This window comes from Tubulanus polymorphus, chromosome 1 (genome assembly GCF_964204645.1).
Source record: "Tubulanus polymorphus chromosome 1, tnTubPoly1.2, whole genome shotgun sequence".
Lineage (NCBI taxonomy): Eukaryota > Metazoa > Nemertea > Palaeonemertea > Tubulaniformes > Tubulanidae > Tubulanus > Tubulanus polymorphus.
In genome coordinates this window covers 7,599,741-7,620,625 of record NC_134025.1, presented here as the reverse complement: position 1 = coordinate 7,620,625, position 20,885 = coordinate 7,599,741, and the positions used below count along the sequence as shown (strand labels likewise).

Below are 20,885 nucleotides of genomic sequence, written 5' to 3'. Positions count from 1 at the left end.
ATATATATATATATATATATATATATATATATATATATATATATATATATATATATATATATATATATATATATATATATATATATATATATACATTTCAAGTATACATTCGCTGGACGAACTTCGACTTGGAGCTTAGGAGAATTGTTGTCCTAACACTTCCTGCAACTAAAAAAGTATACAATCATACACTCTCAATACTCGATTAATCAATCAATATGTTAAGCAAACGTTCCGTGTAAGTAGTAAACGCATATATAAAAGAATATTCGCAAATTGTAAAATGTAATACACGTATATATTGTGAAACTCATAACATGTCTATAAACCTTGTGGTAAAATTGTGAATATTGTAGAAAGTAATGCCATTTTTCTATTTTATAGACTTGGCTATATAATATCTCTAGGATATTGGCTGGTTTCTTGTTTTGCCAGAGTGTAAATACGAATATACATAGTTCATTACACTTTAACGTTTATTCAAAATTATCAAATTTATCAATTTTATTCTTTTTTTCTTGAGCTTTGCCGAGCACTCGCGATCAATCAAAAGTCTCGCTGGTAAATATCTTTAGTTGCTGTACCAACTCAAGTAAAGCAAATGCGGCCCTTCGACAAGACAGAGATTGTTAATTCGATACGCATCGTTTCGGAAATTGCAAACTTTCGGATTTTGCGAGGTGCAAAACGAATTATTTGGCGAGAATTTGCGAGGCAGATATACATCATAAAACCAACGCCCAGTTATTATGTATAATTTGGCCGTGTTTCCGTGATGAGAGTAAGCAGTTCCGCGTAGCGCCAACGCATTTTGAACGAAGTAACTCTATTGAAATGTACAATTTCAGAGTTAATTCTGACATAATAATAACGTGTTATTTAATGGAAATGTCATCAGGACCGTATATAGGTAGTCTGAATTTCCGTTGATCAAATCAAATTGGAATTAATTCTGACATAATATCTCGGAGATAAATCATTTCATCTAATTTCTCATTATTATGTCATGATTAATTCCAAAGATATTTTCTAACCCATGTCCCCAGGACGCTTCTGAATGTTACCAACCTCGGTAACTTTGTTGCCTTCCGCAAGCAGCTACAGTCGGCCAAACTGCGCGTGGTTTGTCAAAACAAAGAAAAGCGTGTAAATATTTCTAGTAGGATTCGCGATGTCACGTCGAAGTCTATTTAGACAAATCGAACGCAGAAAGAACGAGTTTGATCAGTTTAGCTATCCGCGCACGTGCTAACAACCATGCATGTGGAAGCGACGTGGTTGAGTGAAATCGAGACGCGCAATGTCTTGTAATCCGTTTATCGTGAATTTATTTGAACTTTTTGATAATTTCAGTTTAATGTCGTTTAAAGACGTTTATTGAGTGGTTGATAATACATTCAGTGTGAATACATAGAAAACAAAAGAACGCAAACAACGAATGCAAATAAACAACAATTGTAAATTCGAATTATAAAGAAAGTGTTTCTATAGTTTATTTGACAATACGATAGAAGTCAAACTAAACGAAAGCTTGATTAGCGTCAAGAATTTTGCATTGCATACTTTCTGATGCAACCATCACGACAGGCTGTGTAATAATGTGTACCGCTAAAAACAAGCTTGTAAATCGGTTCACAATCGGAGCCGGTTAAATCCAAAACGGAGTTATATTGACTATCCAAACACGTCACAGACCCATCTCCTACAAAGCACAATGGAAAAGGTACATTTATTTTGCATACAGTATTCGGAACGACGTAATATTCCTGTACCCGAATTGATTTACCTGATGTGATGAATAATCCTTGACTTGTATTAAGAGATGAAAGCACAGGCCCTCTACCCAACAGTACGGAACATAGCTGATGACTGAAACATAGGTAAACTCCATTCATTATAATTCACATGTGGAAATTTTTTCAAGAGCTAAAACTGATAAATTAGTCTAGCTTTTTTATCAGGGGCGGATCCAGCCCCAAGTCTAGGCAGCCTTTTTGGTTTTGAGGGGCACTTCATAAAAATAATACAACTCCAGACGGCCACATATGCCACGTAAGCTGTGGAGGCGATTTCAAAACTATTTAGGGTCTTTCCCAAGATAAACTTAACAGGTATCTTGATACTAATCAACAAACATTTCAGGTGTTTAGACAATGATCAGGGCACTCCGTTTTCTAGACAGTCTTTGATGAAAATATGGAACTGACGATCTGGATCCGCCACTGTTGATTGGCAGTGATACTGAATATATCAATTTTAGCATATATTTAGATAGGGGTTCGAAGATGTGGTACAATTCATGTGTTCAAATGGCGAGAATGGTATTTGCAAAATATAAAACTGACTCCTTCTCATGGTAGTTTTTTTATGTACCAGTATACATCACAGTGAATGGAGTTAGCAATACCTCATGTTTCGAATATCATAGGCAACTATTCTTCCATCTTGAGTTCCAGCGATCATGTCGTAATCTCGAACAAATGTGCAACAGTTCAAGGCATCATCTATTCTTACATCGAATACCTAAATACAATAAATACTGGTAATCACCATTTTCTATTAATGAATAAGAGCTTGAAACAATCAACAATTTATACTCACTAGCAACATTTCACAGGGCTACTTCCATGATATTATACATTATACCTCGCCTTACCCGAACATGGCCAACTTGAACTTTTTAATAAATCGGACAAAAACTGAATCATTTTTCCGACTCCCTTATGTAATTTCCTACACGGACTTTGCTTACCTAGGACAAGTTTTGTCGGTCCTAGTTTGTCTAAGTTAGACAAGTTGACTGATCACTCAAGCACATCATATTACAACCATCAAAAACTAGTTATATTGGTTTTGAAATCTAAGATTTTTACCTTGGAGCGTGTTTGGACGCCATAGCCTTGCAAGGATCCATTTTCTGTGGTAATGAGAAGTAACTTTCCTTCTGTTAACATTTCCCTGTCATCTGAAATTTTGACAAAAATAAATATGTGACATTTCCACATTTACCTAAGAGCGGATCATTTTCGTGTCCTGACATTTAAACAATGACCAACTTTGAGATTTGGAAGAAACCCAATCACTAAGGAAATTTCAATGAGAAATGACAAACAGTAAGGTGACATGTAAATTCAATGAGAAATGAGAATTGGTAGGGTTACATGTAACATGACACTAACAAACATTTCTGTGATATACTCTAGGTGTAAGAAATAAAGTCTTTATCCTACATACTTGGCTGATGACTCAACGTTCCAAGATCCACAACAGAATTTGGTGCTTTCAAAGCACTTGAAGTAATCACTCCAGATGAACATTCAAATGTCGTAATGCAACTCTGTGTTCCACAATCCCAAAGTTTGGCAGTACCATCTTTCGAACATGAGATTACATTTCTTCCCTTTTCAATGATAGCAGTATCTGTTATTGCTACAGTTAATAGATGAAACACATACAGAAACTAATCTACATTCACAGCATAACCGGTTTATAATTTGGATTAACTAGAATTCCTATGATTCATTACACCAATGAACAAAAGCAAAACTGATAAGTTGTACAGATTTTTGTCTAGTTGGATGGAGAAGTCAGGATCTTTAATCAAGGCGTCTTAGGTTTCAAACATATCAAATTATGTAGATCACATATTTTATGTTTATCGTAGGTTTTTTTAATCTACATTGAATAGCAATATGTGTATATGAATCTCTGGTACCTTGCTTGTGACCTGATAAAGTCGCTGCACACTTTCCAGTTTGTGCGCACCATATCTTAAGCATCATATCTGCTCCACCACTGAGTATAACGATTCCAGATGGAAAGAAACGACAGGTGTAAACATCCGCTATATGACCTTCAAGTTTTCTCTACAGAAGACAAGTTGTTCATTACAGGCACTTTACACTGGTATCATGAATCTCGGAAATCCGAGGTCATCAACAAAAGATTTTGAAGTACCCTTATTTCTCCAGAGCTAGTCTCCCAAACAAGTAGTTTGCCTTCAGTGTCACAAGAAACTGCCAATCCACCACTAGTTACATCTAAGCACTGTACCTACAAATTAGATGTTTTTTGCAAAGGCTTAGAATTTTGTCCTTTCCAAAACCATTCAACCTCAATAAAAGTATGATCTTAACAAGAAAAAAACTATAACATGAGAAGTAATACTTACTGCTTTGTTCTTCGCATGCAATGAGGAAAATGTAACAACTGGTCCTTGGAATTTACATTGACAACTTTCTGCCTCACTATCATATTTTAGTGTGATGGATTTCTGAAAGGTCAAAGAAATAATCTCATTCAAATTCATGAAGTTTGGAAAGTATTTTAATGACAAAACACTGGATTTCGAAAATGCTTTCTTTTACACTTCACTCACCGAGCCAAGGTCTACAACTTGAAAATTGTCACTGGCAGTTACATATGGTTGATTATTGGTTGAAATACCATGTGATTTCAAGTCACCATACACGCTCTTGGAATCTGAAATTTGATAAGACAAGTCAGTCATTATTTCTATGAATGTTTTTGGCACATTATTCACTTCTGACCTGGCTTTTTGAAAGTAATCCACACAGCTCCATTGTTTTCTCTGAAAGATAGAAACAACAAATGTAAGTTGAACCTGACCTCAGGCCTACATGCCATAAATAACTACGTTCTCTGACTTCATGGCCATGGGCATCCGTAAAGGCATTCTAAAGGCATTTCATTACTCCAACTTAATCATGGAGTTTAAATTTCATCCACTACTCTAACCTAGTAAATCATTGTCAGTAACCTGCTTGTGGGGTAGTTTCATGATCTAATATTTTTTCACATAAACCCATCCAAATTAGCTAGATAAAATCAAATCCATCACGAGAAGCGGTAAATGGGATCCAAAATTATCATCAAACAAATCTGAATAAATATGCAGGGATAATTCAGGATGACAATCCAAAATTGAAAATACAAGTATTGTATCTTGACATTTTGATTTGTATTGAAAATTATTGATTTTCTTGTGGTAGGAATTTTGTTGTGCATCAGTAATCAGTACTTCTGATGTAGGCCTCCAAAGTCAGTCCGAGATAGAATTGAAAATATTGAGGTTCCTCTTTCAATGTTGCCAAAGATCGATTCATATTACAGACCGTAATACAGAATCCCAGTCACTTTGCAAAATCAAATGCCCCGCCGCCATTTTGTTATCATGTGACTAGAGCGCAACCCGGAAGTAAATTGGCCAGTGCTCTAGTTGTGGCAACAACCACGGTAAAATGTTTCAAATATTATTCGATTTTCCGTAAAAGCTGCTGAATATGATTGCAGCTATCGTTGATATTGTAATTTTTCTTCCTATCAAATTTAATGTTTGGCTGTGTTTGGCAAAGCTAGATATCCACGGAGCCTACTCAACACAATTTTCGTTATTGTTGTTGGTTGGTTACAAAATGTACTCTGCTGTCAGTGTCTGTGTGAACTAGTGGAAGGTTCGACTCCCGAAAATGTATTATATTTCCACTTCTGAGTGAAACAAATATTCATAGATCTTCACTGAGAACCTTAGTGTCAGTGGTATATCGCTAATGCGACCCCACGCGAGCTCTTTAGTATAGCCATAGGCAGTATACGCCACGGAGCTCCGCGAACCGGCCATTCTCAGGACTGGGTGAACATAGATCCAGCAGTCCCTGTCTCCAAGACTGATGTATAGGCTTAACGTTTACGCTAATGTCGCTACTGCACTGCATATAGGCCTAATCAATTTTAGTCTACCAGCAGTCAGTCTGCATCCAGTGCAGTGTAGTTCAGAAGATGTGCTTGTTCCCCTACAATCAGCTTTGGGGGCTAGATGCTACATTTAAGTCAAATTGGGACTGTAGGCATTTTGGTGCAGCTGAAAAGTAGGCCCTAGCGATATTTAGAATTTTCGCTATATTTATTTTGAATGAATATTTTAGAATTTCAGATATACGATAGTACCGGTATTTATAGGGGCCTAGTTAATATTGTATCGAATATATGGAGTTTCCTTATTTTACAATGTTGGTGCCAATTTATCAATGACAACAGACATACAAATAGCGAATTTTCTTGACATTGTGATGAAAAGAGAGTTAAACCAATAAATCAAAAATAGCGATTCTACAAAAATAGCAAATTTTTCTGACAATCGGTCAAGAAAATTTTTTTCGAAAAAAAGTGAATTTTCCTGGCGATTGAAGAATAATCAAGCAAAGTCCAGGAAAATAGCAATTTGTGGTGCTACTTTTCAGTATTGACTTTAGTATCGAAAAATTCGCTCCCATAATGTGACAAATATCCGATACTATACTTAATTTGCCTAGTTGTAGTTAATTTTAGGGTACTTTTTCTTATTTTTCGGATGTGAAAGTAGATGGCAATGCAGCATAATTTAAATTAGCCCTAGGGCAGGGGCCGATCCAGGGGGGTTCCAAGGGTTCTGGAATACCGTTGAGCCTATGCCCCTTGTAGATGCCCCTAAATCCATGGATTTGACATAGGCCTAAAAGTGCCCGTGTTTGGTATGATTTGGCGTCGTAAGTGCCCCTGAAAATCACAAGTTTGATGTTAAGTGCCTTTTTTGCTGTGATTTGACATAGAAAGTGCCCTCCCCATAATAGTGAGTACTCTTATATAATTCGGAACCCTCTTGAGATAGGGCCCTGGATCCACCCTGTAGGGCTATATGGCGGTAACTTGGTCTATTTGGTTAATGGGATACCGGCAATACGAGATGACATTACTGAAAACTAGGTTATTTGTAGCGAAAATCAGTTTATTTTCAATGAAATTTGAGCTCGATTTTTAGGCTTCCAAATCCAAAAATTATCAAACGAGTCATCATTTTCATTGATGGCGATTGATATGAACTTAAAATTTGATTTGACAGTCTGAAGGATTTTACAGCCTCCACGATCATCGAATGGCTTAGGTGCTACCATTTTAATTTTGTGTGTCTTATCTGTTCTAGTTAAGGTCAGGGTACCCGAGGAGTGGCTGAAAATTTGTACAAATGTCACCATCATTGTGACTTTTTGTTCAGTGAACGTCTGAAAATCAGGACAGACAGATGGACCCGTTTTCTATTGGTGGCAAGCATTCGGTTTCCTGAATTAGTAAAAGGTTTATATAAGCCTACATAATGCCATCATCAATTACATCATCAGATGGAGCGTCTGCTCCCCTTTCTGATGTAGGGGAGGCTGAAGATGAGGATCATCAGTATATCGACGAGGAATCCATGTCAGATACAGAGCATGAGTAAGTTCTTTGCCGATCAATATCTTATTTCATGTTTATGAAGGCTGACTTCTAAAGACTATCTTGTATTTCACAATTGACATTTTGGCCTATCCGATTTCCCATGTGTTAATTCTTTTTTAGCTCATCATTGTCTTATTCTCCAGTGTGCATCACTCCTACACATTTTGAAATGTAATCTAGGTATATGTTTTGATTTTTTTTAGTGCCGACCATCCAAATATTATATGGACAGGTTACCAAAAGAGAACTCCTTCACTTATATTCTACAGTGAAGTAGTTGTAAAAAAGCGCAGTGACTTGCGTACAACGGGAGGTGAGAGAAATTTCCATTGAAGTGCCACTTATCATATACACGTGTTGGTATATGTAAAAAGTATTTGATTTGAGAAATTTAACCCTATGAAAAGAAGAATTCAAGGTACAGATGAAAATACATTATATTTCATAGATTTTACGTATTTACCGCATAACTTTTGAACTCATTATCATCGAAATTGAGGAGAGGAGATACCGTTTCTTGGTAGAAATGGTTACACCCTTTTTGAGTAATAATGACGCAGATATGATGGTTTAGTGTGAAATCATGTACAATTTACACATGAATGTGTTAATATTTGTTAATCATGAAGTGGATAGGAATGGAAGTGTGAAAACGTGCACAATTTACACCTGGGTCAAGTGAATGGTAAATGGTGCAGCTGCTTTAAAGGACTCAAATTTAACTGACATTATATCAGTAGGCCTAAAGCACTATATAAAATATTGATTTGTCTCACGTAAATTAAGCAAAACTATATTTTTTCCTACCTTACAAATGGGAATTTTTTGCGGGATATCTTTTCCGGGAAAATGTTTTACAGGGACATTTTTACGGTGAACGGAAAAAAATGGCCAAGGAAATTTAAATTGTTAAATTGTTGTTTTAATCGATTTAAATTGTTTTTAGCCCCATTAAAAATAAATGATGTCATTAAATTGAAAGCTTAATGTTAATAACATTGTCAGTAGTTCTCATAAATTTCCCTTGGCCTTTTTTTCCGTGGCAATTTTTTCCTTGGCCATTTTTTCTAGGCAAATACCTTAGCCATTCTTTCCTTGGCCATTTTTTCCTGGCCATTTTTTCCTTGGCCATTTTTTCCTACATTCCATTTTTAGCATACTATGAAATATTTCTATATTGTATTTTCATCTGTACCTTGAATCTTTCTTTCATAGGGTTAAATTTCTTAAATCAAATGCTTTTGATATCTATCTTAGTACATTTATTGAATTGGGGTGTATTCATACAGGTTTTAATAGTGAAGTGGCGAGTAGATTATCATATAGTATACAATGAGTATTTAATCAGTGAATCTTCATGCTATTTGTCCTCACACTGTGGCTGCATTATTGTTAAGTTAATTTAACAAATATCCATTGCAGCTACACTTGTTCTGATCTTCTGTTGAACTTTTCCAACAATGCCTCGCGAAATAACTTCCAGCAATGCATATTTGTATATGGGATTGAATATCCAGAGATCTTTCGAAGAAAGTCATGGGCTTATGCCCAATCCAATGGGTTTTGTTGATTAACCTCAATCTTATATCATGTTTTAATTATCAAGGAAATGAAAGTAATGATGATTTAAGTATTTCCTTAGTATTGTGTACGTTCATATCTTGCATCTATACAATTGAGCTTTGATATCCAATAGTCTCAAAAATCGAATTATCCGATCGTTTCTTAGCCATTTTATTTGCTTTATGAAAAATCATTATTTTATGGTTCCCTTACAGAAAAATATCATTTGGCTTACAAAATTGTCAGAACGGAGTGTAGACTGGTGCGTTCGATTTTATCTGGTCATGGCTTCCATGAAGTAAGTTATCTAATTTAGCTCTTAATTCCCTGTGATTAGATATCCAATAAACTAATGATTGGTCTTCTTTTGATAATCTAGGCCCACCCGAATAGTTCGGATTTCAATATGATGTGGACTGGCACTCATTTGAAGCCTTATGTATTGCGCTCGCTCACAGAATATCAGAAAGTAAACCACTTCCCCAGGTATACCAATATTAGGCATCATCTATCAATGTTGAACGAACACGTGTTTATTTTTTTTAACCAATTGCTCCATTGAAATACCATTTCATGTTAGAAGAATTAACAGGATTCTTCTTTTATCATTAGGTCATATGAACTAACAAGGAAAGATAGACTTTACAAGAATATACAAAAAATGCAACAAACAAAGGTCAGAAAATGTAAATTCTATCCTTGTTGTCTCCATCTATTTCTTTAGTATTAGTTGATTTCAAATTTCCTGCATTTTTCTTGAAGGGATTTAAACATTTTGATTTCATACCAACAAGTTACGTTTTACCTGGAGAGTTTCAGGAGTTTTGTGGTGAGTTATTCAGGGATACTAAACAACAGATGTTTTAGGACATTGTTCTGGTGAAAGATGTTTGACCAGTTTCTTGAATCATTTTCAGCTGCATTCCTGAAAGACAAAGGTCCATGGATTGTTAAACCAATTGCGTCTTCAAGAGGCCGTGGAATATTTTTAGTCAGCCATGTACGTAATTTATAGCCATAGGCAAGATCTTGAAAATAATTTTTAGATGTACATGTACGGTAAATTTGATTAACACCCAGTAAAATAACCAAGTTTAACAAAATCTGCCATTAGTCAATGGAATAGATTTTAAGAACATTTTTCACCAAAGTTTTCTCATTTCAGCCTGATCAGATTCCATTAGATGAGCAACTAATTGTCAGTAAATATGTCCCTAATCCTCTGTTAGTTGATGGTGAGTATTGTTGGTGAAATTTTTGAACTACTTTTTCATCAAAGTTCAACATTTTTTGCCTTACCAATAAGGGGAATGACTAGATATGAACTATCAACCCAAAATTCTCCCAGCATCACTAAACCAAGATATCAAACCAGTTAACCCTGAATTGATGGTACTAATGAATGAAAACCACTGGACTTTCTGCCTCTGTGAAACGTCTTAAACTGTACTTGTCATGATATGTTAGTGTTTCATGTTTGATCAATTTAGGTTTCAAGTTTGATGTAAGGTTGTATGTAGCTGTCACTTCCTATGATCCTTTGATAATATATCTGTATGAAGAAGGATTAACAAGGTACCCGGTAGTTAAATTGCAAATTATATAATAGATTACCAGTAGTCGCAATTTAGAACTGACAGCTAGAAATTTTGAAAAAATTTCAGATTTGCAACTGTGAAGTATGATAAAGGGGCTAAGAACTTGCGTAATCATTGCATGCATCTGACGAATTACAGCGTTAATAAAAAGAATCATGATTATGTTCAGTAAGTTCAATTATATAACATTGGTTATTTATTGTACAGTGGACTCCTCTTTACCTCAAGCACTTTCAAATCGAATATTCTCTTGACTCAAACACAAATTTTAGAACCATTGCAAAAGAATGTGTAATTTAAATTCCATTGTCTTACTCTAATTATCACCTCAAACAAAAATGAATGGTCTCATTTGATTTGAGTGAAAAGGAGTTTACAGAATGATAAAATGAATTTGTCCTGCATTTTAATCACATTTTCTTCGAACAAAATTAACTTATTCTTTTCAGCTGATCCGGAATTATACACCACGTATTTGACTATAAGTATGAGTTGAATTACATTTTTCAGTAATGATGATGCCGAAGTTGAAGACTACGGGAATAAATGGTCTCTGGGTGCCTTGTTAAGGTACTTACGTTCTGAGGATAAAGATACCACAGGTACTTTTGATTATCAAATTAGATTTCCTGCGCATAAAATTTTTTGATATCTGGCAAAACAAATAATCTAAAAAAATTCATATTGCAGCTTTGATGATGCGAATTGAAGATGTGCTCATTAAAAGTATCCTATCTGTCGAACCTCAAGTAGCTACAGCTTGTAAAATGTTCATGCCATTTCGAGGAAATTGTTTTGGTAAGTTCCTGCAATCAGTTTCCAAAATCTTCAAGCAATGTTTGCATGAGACGTTAGGTCATTTTATCATTTTCAGAGCTGTACGGGTTTGATATATTGATTGATGAAGCTCTGAGACCATGGATATTAGAAGTGAATCTCTCTCCCTCATTAGCTTGGTAAGTGTTAATAGTCTGGACATGAGGCAAGTGACTATGAATGTCCTCATTCAGTCATGAGGGCCCATGTCCATTCAGTCATGAGGAGTCATTTTGAATAAGAAGAGTTGTTGCAACTATCCATAATTTTCCTTGACATAACCAGTAACCCAGTGGTGTTTAGTCATCTGTTCTTGATTTTAGTGACTCACCTCTTGATCTGAAAATCAAAGCTAATATGATGTCTGATCTATTTACACTTGTCGGTGAGCATTTTATTTACATAGATGGATTTTATTTCCTGTCCTGAGAAAAACACCAATGAAAGCATGTCAAAACAATATTTTCATCTCACAGGTTTTGTTTGTCATGATCCCATGGTAAGGAAGGTTTACCAGAGTAAAAGAAATGTGGATGTTGCATCAAAAACAGCTGCCAGGACATTGGTAAGATTCCTGTTTCCAAATTTATGATATGTAGCAGAATTAGTTTTACCATTACATCATATTTCATAGATACATTTCCTTTACATGTTTCTTAAACCATTGAATTTCAACAACAAGCCTTGCCTTCAAATGCCTACATGTAATGTATGCTTTGTCTTCTCTGCCCTCATTTAAAAGCTTGAGGCTTCTTGCTTTTTGTAGAGAAATCGTGCCACATCGGCCAAAGCGAATAATCTTAGAACTGATCTTGATAAACCAAAGGTAGAGTCGTACCAGAAAACGACATATTTATCTAAATCAAATCCCACCTAATTAATTCATCCTGCTATAATTTTTCAAAAGCACTTTTTCATTATATACAAATCTGTTGTATATATGAAACATAGGTCTGTTACGTCACTAAAGATTACTCACACGAATTGCATGATTGAAACCCTGATGGTATGCTAATCTAGTATAAAGGTGTTGGTCATCATTAACTGTGTTGATTGGGAATCCTAATGATAGCTTCGTACCGTTTTTACTGGTTTATGACATCACTTATGAGCTTGTTGGGGGAAAGTAAACTTTTCAACTTAGACATTTCGCTATATTTTATCATCGACAAAGCTATGTTTTCAATATAGCTAGCGTGACATTGATAACAATTGTGTCAAAATTTTTGTTTACTTCAGCGAATGCGTGTAGGTTCTTCTTTATATCAGGTTTGTCCCATGTGTGTCATGCTTTTTCTTTCCTTTGCCTTTGCCAGATATTTCACTTTGACACTTATTTTCAGAACTTTAATGAGAACTAGATTAATGTATTTCTGTCAGTCAAGTGTTAGATTTAGATCTATCATGAGAACATTTTTACGCGAAAGAATATACTCAATAAGTTCAATGAGGCACAGCTTCCGCAATTCTATCTTATTTTCTTTTCACAAAACAGATGTGATTGCTGATACTTGTTTGAGTATCTGACAACAATAACAGATTTTCACATTTCACCATTCCACCAAAAAATATTTTAATTAAATCTGCAAGGTTATTATACGTTTATCTGTTTCACTGTTTGTACTACTATGTACCAGTAAGCCTCTATAAGATGCATTCCTGCTTATTTACCATAACAGTTTAGTTACCCTGTATACCGTGTAGAGTCTGAGAAACTAACTTTGTAATTCATGTGTACATTATCAATAATCACTACAAGTTTCCAGTTTCCAGCCCTAAACTGCATTTTTAGTTGAAACACAGCGATAGAGGGCCTTTTTTATTTTTCACCAAAGCCACACTGCCCAGAGAAAATGGTGCCGGGAAACTGGAAAATGGTTTACTCCCCTATACACTTGTAGCGAAGGCACTGACAAATATTTCCAATGTGTATTTATCAAAATGACATCTGACTATTTCAGCGGTCTCGTCCACAGTCGGCCAGTTCATTGTCTGGTAGTGTACGTGGCACTGGCCAGCGAAATACTGGTGTATCGGGTCTATCCGGCGAAGAGATTCGGATCGTACGGAAAGCCAAAGAAGAAGTAAAACGAAGAGGGGGTTGGGTGCGAATTTTTCCATCTTACGAGTCCTGGGATTTGTATGGGTGAGGCAACTTTTGCTATGTGTGCTAGTTTACATCGATTTATTTCAAATCTAGATTCAGTATACTGTATTATTATCTTCTCGTTATGAACAGGGCATTTATGCAAAACTCTTCCAACCACAATCTTATGCTTCATCAACGACTGTATCCTGAAAAGTGAGTAGCAATAGAATTCTCAAATTTTCTCTTATCGTCAAATCTGCTCTAATGATTGTTATGAAATTTATCCCACGATTTTTCATTGAAATATTGAAATGTGATAAAACATCATCTTCTAAGGAAACTTAAACGAGCAATGAGGGTCAAATTGCCAGGTGCAGATAATAAGTAAGAATCGCACTAAAATCCTTCTATTCAGTCTATGCATATTGGTGATTTTGGATTGAATGGATCATATATACACTGCTGGTTTTTCCACATAGCTTCTGAAATTGAGTTCAAAGTTATTATATGTCTCCTGCTAATTAGATACCAATTGATTTCAAATAAATCTGTATCTCTATTGAGGATTACTGATTCATTATATCTAAAAATTGTGTGTGTGTGTTTCACTTGTACTGCGCAGAAATATACCATCAAAAATCAGCACTGCTAGTTACACATCAGCCTCGGCAAGAATCAAGTGAGTGCATACAAAATTATTCATTCATCACAGCTTATTCGCTGCAGTTACTATGCACACAATCATAAACTGAGACATGGGCTTAGTCAGGAAACTGAATATTACTTACCAGGTATTTAATCCTGAAAGGTTATGTACTGCCATTGCTGTTCAGATTTCAGTATCTGAATTTTTGAATTACTAACACCGGTAGCTATGCCATTTTTCTGGAACATAGTGCAAGTTGCAGATTGTAGGGTTTTAATGTACCTTCCCTGACCCTAAAATATGTACACATGCCAGTGCATATTCAGTAAATAGTCTCAAGCCCAATGTTTCAGTCTCAAAAGTCTAGCTTTGCTTATATAATATGTTTTTAAACATTAATCTGTTTGGTGCTCAGTGTCAGTTCACTATTCCTAAAGAACTTTTTATTTCACGATTCATTGGATCTTAACACAATGTAGATGTTATCCAAGTATTCATGTTGGTGTATTCTTATATTTGGTGCTGGTTTGCCTTCACTTTGAGTTGTAAATTGTTGTTATTAATGAAATAGATACATTGGTTATCAAGTATAGCATCAATTTTCGACTATGGTCGGTGAAAATTCATACGTAGATTAAGATCCATAAAGATATAGAAATATATTGCATGTACATAATGCAGGAAGCTGGCCCTCTGAGGAAGGGAATTTGTATTTTGGCAGGCTTCCAAATCAGAATCTTTTCATATGAATAATTTTGACTGATTCTTGTTTTATGAATTTGATTCAGGGCTTATCAAATACACACTGCTGCTCATCCACAAATGATAATTGGAAAGGTAATAATACATACAAACGCTGAATACATATAAAATGATATGGTCATCTGTATGCATCATTTTGCAAGTGCCCATATATTTGAATTTCAGAGTACATTTTCTGTGTCCGGGCGCAGACGGTCAGTACAGTATGAAGGTAGATTAACTGCTTTTGGACAAACAAAGAAGAAAAGAAAAATGAAACGACCAGCTACTTCATCAGTAGTTGTTAATCCACAATGTATGTACATTAAGAATATCAAGATTGCGAAATAACCCACTCGGAGCTTCTATAGTACAATGTCTATGTTATGTATATTTTAGCTGTCTTCAGAGGCACTCTAGTCCAAGGTGTAGTTAGCAAAACTGATGTTTCAGAGAGTAAAATCAAACAAATCAATGGTGCTTCAAATCAACAGGAAATATCTTCAAAAGAAGATGCAAATGAGATTACGTCACAAGTTGCTAGTAGCACAATCGATGATCAATCAACAGATGCAGTACTTGATGATGCTACAGATGCAGCAGTCAAAGAAGAGAATCCACCCACTCCCTCTCCTCCACCACCTCCAAAATACAATGTTGTACAGATTCTGCAGTCTGGTGGATGTATGAGGTTAGCAATTTCGAAGAACATATGTTATTATGATTTTTTGTGTGACTTTCTATTCTTACTATTGATGATATTTTGTAGTAAAGTTCAAGCCCGCACTGCATTTGCGACATATTTGAGTCGAGTACAGCAACGTCTAATAGCTGAACATGGTTCTAATGACCAAAGCAACTGTGATGCTCAAAATGAACAAATGGTAATGTGTATACCAGTTTTCAATTGCTCTTTCATTTACCATAAACTTAATTGGCTTGCATTCTTTGTGCATTTTTGCCTTCTTACAAACAACCCTGTGCACTTAGATAAGGCGCATTTTTTACTTCTTTCTGGAGGTTTCAATTAAGTTAAGCTGCATGCATCAATTTTTATTCATTCTATACTCATTTGTTAATTTTGACACTACTTCCAAGCTCGCAGACATTCAATTTGCTTTTTAACCTGTTGTTTTCATAATCTGTAAATCATACGTTTTCAGGCAAAATTAACACGTGATATTGTAAGTACTGTATGAAGACAGTTTTCATATATTTATACCCATCAATGAGATAATCATCCTCGTGTGCACAAGAACTGCCTTTCATAACAGTCTAGTAAAATCTGGTTGTCTTGTTTCAACATAGTGCAAGATTTTCTTTTGAAATTCACATTCTCACTGAGATGATGCTGTAGTATCTTGTCTATTGTACTATTTCCTTCTACTGTTTCATTCTCACAATATTTTCTGTGTGATTCAAAGATCATTATAATTGGCAGTTTTGTGCATTTAAATATATATTAATTCGTAACTATGAGGCAGGTGCAGTGAATCAACGTAATTTAGAACTGATTTCAAGTGAATGATAGATAATTTATTCTTAAGCAATTCCTGGTTGTGCATGTGTGAAAATCAAACTTTAGAATATTACGTAACCTATTACATCAGAGACACAAGCTTCATCTGTTGTATTCAAGTTATTTTGATGCACCTAATTTGTTGACAGGGTCAGCTTCAAGTAATAGCCATTATGTATTGTCTATATGGTTTTGTCTTGATTTCTGTACATGTACCCTTTTACTGTGGTATGATTAGTCTTATACATAGCTGTATATAACAATATTTGAATTGTGTATAGCCAATGAATGACGATGAAATATGAACAAATCTGACTAGTCTTATACTTTTGGCCCACATGGGGCATAGGCCCAGTGGGCCATTGCATTCACTTATCGTTTGTTTGTTCATTTGTCCATCAATCCACATAGTGGAAACCAGTTTTTCAGTTGTTTTTTACATGGCCATCTTATGTTTCATCGGTCAATTATTCACTTTGTCTAATGGTTCCTATAAATATTTTATAACTACAATCAATTGCAAGGGCAAACTTCGGTTTTCGCACTTAGTCAACTACTGGTTGGAGCTCATAGTTATCTGTAAACATATTTCGGACTAGCTGAATAAATGATAGTGTTAATATGGCTAAGATTAATATTGTGTTGTTATGATGTAGCGTAAATAGCAACAAAACAAAATTATCACATAGTAATACTAATATTATAAACACGACCTCCTTGGAGAAACCAACAACAAATTTGAATGCATCATAATCTACTCCATTATCACCCTTCATCATGGGATGTTGTCATAACATTTTCCCATTAAGAAATCTGGAAGAAAATCTGCCAGCAGGGCATGTAGCCTAAAAAGTGGAAAATCATACCAAAGTATTCCCAGAATAAGAGTCACAGTGGATTAATCGGAAAATCTTGCATTTGATTGAATACTCTTTGTATACACTTTTGTACTACTGTATTACTTTTTTTTTACCGGAACAGGGTTTGAACTCACTTGGAAAGTCTAAACTAAAAAGTCCTCGCATGACACAGTATTATCATTACACATATTGAATTGTATTTCATGTCAATGTTTTGTAGGATCTGGTCCTTCGTTTCTTGAAACGAGCAGCCGGTAATCTTCAGCAGTCTTTCAAGGTCGTCGTGCCGAGTCGCCGTCTACCAATTAATGATCGCAGGCGGATTTTAGCGAAACAACTCGGAGATTTCGTTCATATCTACAGTCGAGTAAGTAATATACATTTCAAAGGTGACATGAAGGGTGGTGTTATAAATGGTCAGTGCTATTGCGTACCGAAATTAATAATTTCATTGAATTTCAGGAAACTGAACAACTTCGACAACGTCAGAATCTAGATTGGCGGCGGTTGCACAGATCTGAGGTTGATAAGTCATCACTTGATGATAAAAGATTTGCGGAATTTCTCAGTTTTGCATCGTAAGTAGAAATTTTCTTCAGGAATAAATATTGACTTAATTACAAGATAAGTGTTCTGATGTATTTTTTCCTACACAGGGAGTGTGAATTGGAAGAGGTATTAACCACCTACACAAAGATCCATAAATCAGCCAGTATATTTCTGGGAGGCGGACACAACGGTAAAGGCATGACTACCACTGAAACCCAACACAGGCCTGTATCAGCAATTGCAAGCAAATCAGATACATCTTTGCTAAAGCGTAGAGAAAGCAGAGAAAACTTGGTTGCTGATCACTCAGAACCTGTAAATCCTGTTGATAAATATACATGTAAAGGTTGGTATTCAAAACATTGCCCAACAATAAAATAGTGCAAGTCATAATTACCCTATGGTTTATGCAGGGGACTGTATATTAATTTCATTAACATATCCTTGGTAGATTTGATATACCGGTAACACCACATCCACATGAACTATCACACTATCAGCACGCTATCAAGACCTTAATAAGTACCGATAGAAATAATAGTACAATAGTTGTAAATTTGATTTTTGCACCCTTTTCTTTCTGTCTTTCATAGCAAATCACTCGACTAATGAAACTAGAAATAAGGCCGAAACTAAATTAGCAAATGGGCAACAACAAAATATTGCACCTGTGTCTTCTTATGCTAGTGCAGTGGCCCTATACAGCGCCAAATATGCTCCTCGACAAAGACCCATGTCCGCTACACATGGTACAACTGGTAAGGGCTGCTTTTATTTCCATTCGCTAATAATCAAATTATTTCATTACTAACTGCTCCTGGATAGCTAACAACCTGCTATTTTATTGAATGAACTAAATTCTTGTACATTATTGTTGATGCATACAATATGTTATTTTATAAGGGCGCACTGGGATATCATCTCGTCCATCCTCAGCCACTTTAACACGTCCAATGTCAGCAAGTAGTCTCCGAGAAAGAACAGATCCTCATTTATCAGGTACTTGTGACTTTACGGTATTCGGCTTTGGGCATAAGATAGAAACTCTTAATTCTTCAGTTCGTTTTCATGCTGAGCACAATCTATGAATTTCTGTACCCATATACAGTATTCCATTTTTGTTCTAGGCGGTCAAGGGGATGGGTATACAGATGATGAAACTGTAAACGATGCATTACAGCGGTTATCTCTCAAACAGCAGACCAGACAGTATTCGGCCTCGAAAGGAGCAAGTATTCTTAGCAATAGCGTTATGAACAATTCTGACAAGCCTAATCAGACAATCAATGCACATAATGAATCAATAACTGGACCTTCAGATGAGCAAATGGATCAAGTTGCCGGAAATATGATCAAAATGCAGCTTACTCAGTTATCTCAAAGATTAGCGCGACACAATGCACTGCAACATGCCCGCAGTGCTGGACGCAATCTTCCATCTAATGGAGATTTGACTCAGTACGATAGTGATTTGACTTGTTCGTATGGTAAGCAGTCTGGTGGTACGTCGACCACAAATCGTTCTGGAACTCAGTTCGCCGTCGCGCAACAGGTCAAACATCAAAGGGAACAAAGCAAGGCTCTGCTCGAACAGAGTAAGGCTAAGCACCAAGCGATGGTCGCGCAAGCACATGCTGCCCATCACACACGAGGGTGTGCTAATTCGGATGTTCCTGCTAATACAGAAATAGCTATTCAACATTATACTCCAAAACCACCGCCAGGACCTGCAGTCCATCGAAAACCCATTAGTAATTCACGAATATCCAGGTATCATTTTCAACTATGCAAGACTCATTATTTAGGTATAATAACTTTCATTGCGCCTTATCTTAATTGTTTTCTCCATTTTTAGAACTACCTCCGGCGACGATGCATTCAGCGCACCTGTTTATAATAGTTATAAGTATGATAGCAACCATATAGTCCGATCGCCATACAGTACTAGAGTTACAGGTACATGTTTTACAATAATGTACATACCCGTACTACACACATTCCAATTAAAGTCATTGAGACAATATGGAGCATTTTCGTTTCTTTCAGATTGGTGAGAATACCATATGGATCCGTGAAATACCATTGGCATGTTAGTAGTGTCCGAGGAAAAACATTCCATCAATGAAGAACAGATTTATTCCATTAGTGGATTGTTGTTTTGATCTGTGATAGATGATGTTAAGGGAGGAACAACCGTATATCAGAGATACCAGAGATTTTTTAACATAAAACTGTAATTGTCCTAAACTGTGATCTCTTACTGGGTAGTTAGAATGATACAGGATGTACAGTCTTACTTAAGTTTATAACACATCTATTGAATATTTATTACTTAGTGTTATGCATAGTTTAAAAAGAAGTGCCAGTCGAATGAACATTTCTATCCATCGACTGTTGCAAATTACTTCGTAGCCCACAAGTATGATCGTCAATGTATATATTGTGAAAAAGCATGCGCCTAAACATGTTCATGCTTTTTTCGTGGAATCAATCATCCAGGGATATTAACGTTGATATTAAACTGCTGATTATATCACCTAGAAAAGTAGAATCGTCACAATCACTGCTCAAGTATGTTGTCTGTAATGTACATACACACATATTTTATATAAGTTTTTGTAGCAAGGTTAGACTGGCTTCTGTTAGCCTTTCTAAAAACCTACACATTGTTTAACTGCACTATGTTTTATATATTTGTTCGTGAAGATGCCTTCATACTTGTATTATCACATGTAGGCCTACATATATTATGTGCCTTCACATTCCAGATTTTTTGGATGCCTTACAGTACTTGCTGTGATCTTATGTTTCCAATCCTTTTAGCTTCACAAGACATGTCTTACAATTCTATGTTGTAATAGTAATTTCGACCAAGTATTAGCATAGAAAATGTAGCGATGTAATAAGTTATGATTGAATCGCAAGTGAACCATGCAATGTTTTGCTTGTTGTTAAATTTTTGAGATTCAGCTAATTTTAAAATGTCTTTTTCTTAAAAGGTCTCTTATGTAATAATTCATTATATTCACATTTCCGTGCCTAACTGTGTACAGTCCTTTGCAGAAATTATTTGCTGAGAAACATCATATTTGCAATGTTCTCTGTATTAAACCATTTATTTTGAATAAATTTTAATATCAATTCTAGGCGAATCTAAATCTTTGAGTTTGATATATCAGTGAGGAACCGAGAAGACTAGATTAAATATATTTGAAAGTTTTCGAAGAAACCA

At 35.5% G+C, this 20,885-nt stretch overlaps 2 protein-coding genes across 8 annotated transcripts; one reads left to right on the top strand and one right to left on the bottom strand.

Annotated features, from left to right (window-relative positions):
* Positions 1-1,429: 1,429 nt before the first annotated feature.
* Positions 1,430-5,379, bottom strand: LOC141899207 (proteasomal ATPase-associated factor 1-like). Of its 2 annotated transcripts, XM_074785385.1 has the most exons (11): positions 5,136-5,379; positions 4,551-4,591; positions 4,379-4,482; positions 4,172-4,273; positions 3,958-4,053; positions 3,716-3,866; positions 3,235-3,429; positions 2,874-2,965; positions 2,408-2,523; positions 1,787-1,869; positions 1,430-1,702 (listed from the first exon to the last, which is right to left on the bottom strand). In XM_074785385.1, exons 1-11 carry the CDS (start codon positions 5,183-5,185, stop codon positions 1,542-1,544), a joined length of 1,191 nt encoding a protein of 396 aa, XP_074641486.1. In that variant the 5' UTR covers positions 5,186-5,379; the 3' UTR covers positions 1,430-1,541. The 2 variants fall into 2 exon arrangements, with proteins under 2 accessions (XP_074641486.1, XP_074641477.1); XM_074785376.1 differs by lacking the exon at positions 5,136-5,379 and having other exon boundaries at positions 4,551-5,125.
* On the top strand, positions 5,218-20,762 carry LOC141899165 (tubulin polyglutamylase TTLL5-like). Of its 6 annotated transcripts, none has more exons than XM_074785364.1 (33): positions 5,218-5,256; positions 6,980-7,269; positions 7,476-7,585; positions 9,051-9,133; positions 9,215-9,321; positions 9,448-9,511; positions 9,598-9,664; positions 9,753-9,835; positions 10,001-10,070; positions 10,326-10,410; positions 10,500-10,601; positions 10,944-11,035; positions 11,124-11,231; positions 11,308-11,389; positions 11,573-11,634; positions 11,726-11,814; positions 12,016-12,075; positions 13,211-13,395; positions 13,489-13,551; positions 13,961-14,017; positions 14,773-14,821; positions 14,912-14,957; positions 15,179-15,416; positions 15,495-15,609; positions 15,889-15,909; positions 17,325-17,471; positions 17,567-17,682; positions 17,761-17,999; positions 18,247-18,411; positions 18,557-18,652; positions 18,781-19,423; positions 19,509-19,609; positions 19,700-20,762. In XM_074785364.1, exons 2-33 carry the CDS (start codon positions 7,151-7,153, stop codon positions 19,705-19,707), a joined length of 3,672 nt encoding a protein of 1,223 aa, XP_074641465.1. In that variant the 5' UTR covers positions 5,218-5,256; positions 6,980-7,150; the 3' UTR covers positions 19,708-20,762. The 6 variants fall into 6 exon arrangements, with proteins under 6 accessions (XP_074641465.1, XP_074641426.1, XP_074641434.1 ...); XM_074785325.1 differs by having other exon boundaries at positions 14,912-15,041; positions 15,125-15,416; XM_074785333.1 differs by lacking the exon at positions 13,961-14,017 and adding an exon at positions 13,675-13,722 and having other exon boundaries at positions 14,912-15,041; positions 15,125-15,416.
* The last annotated feature ends 123 nt before the right edge of the window (positions 20,763-20,885 follow it).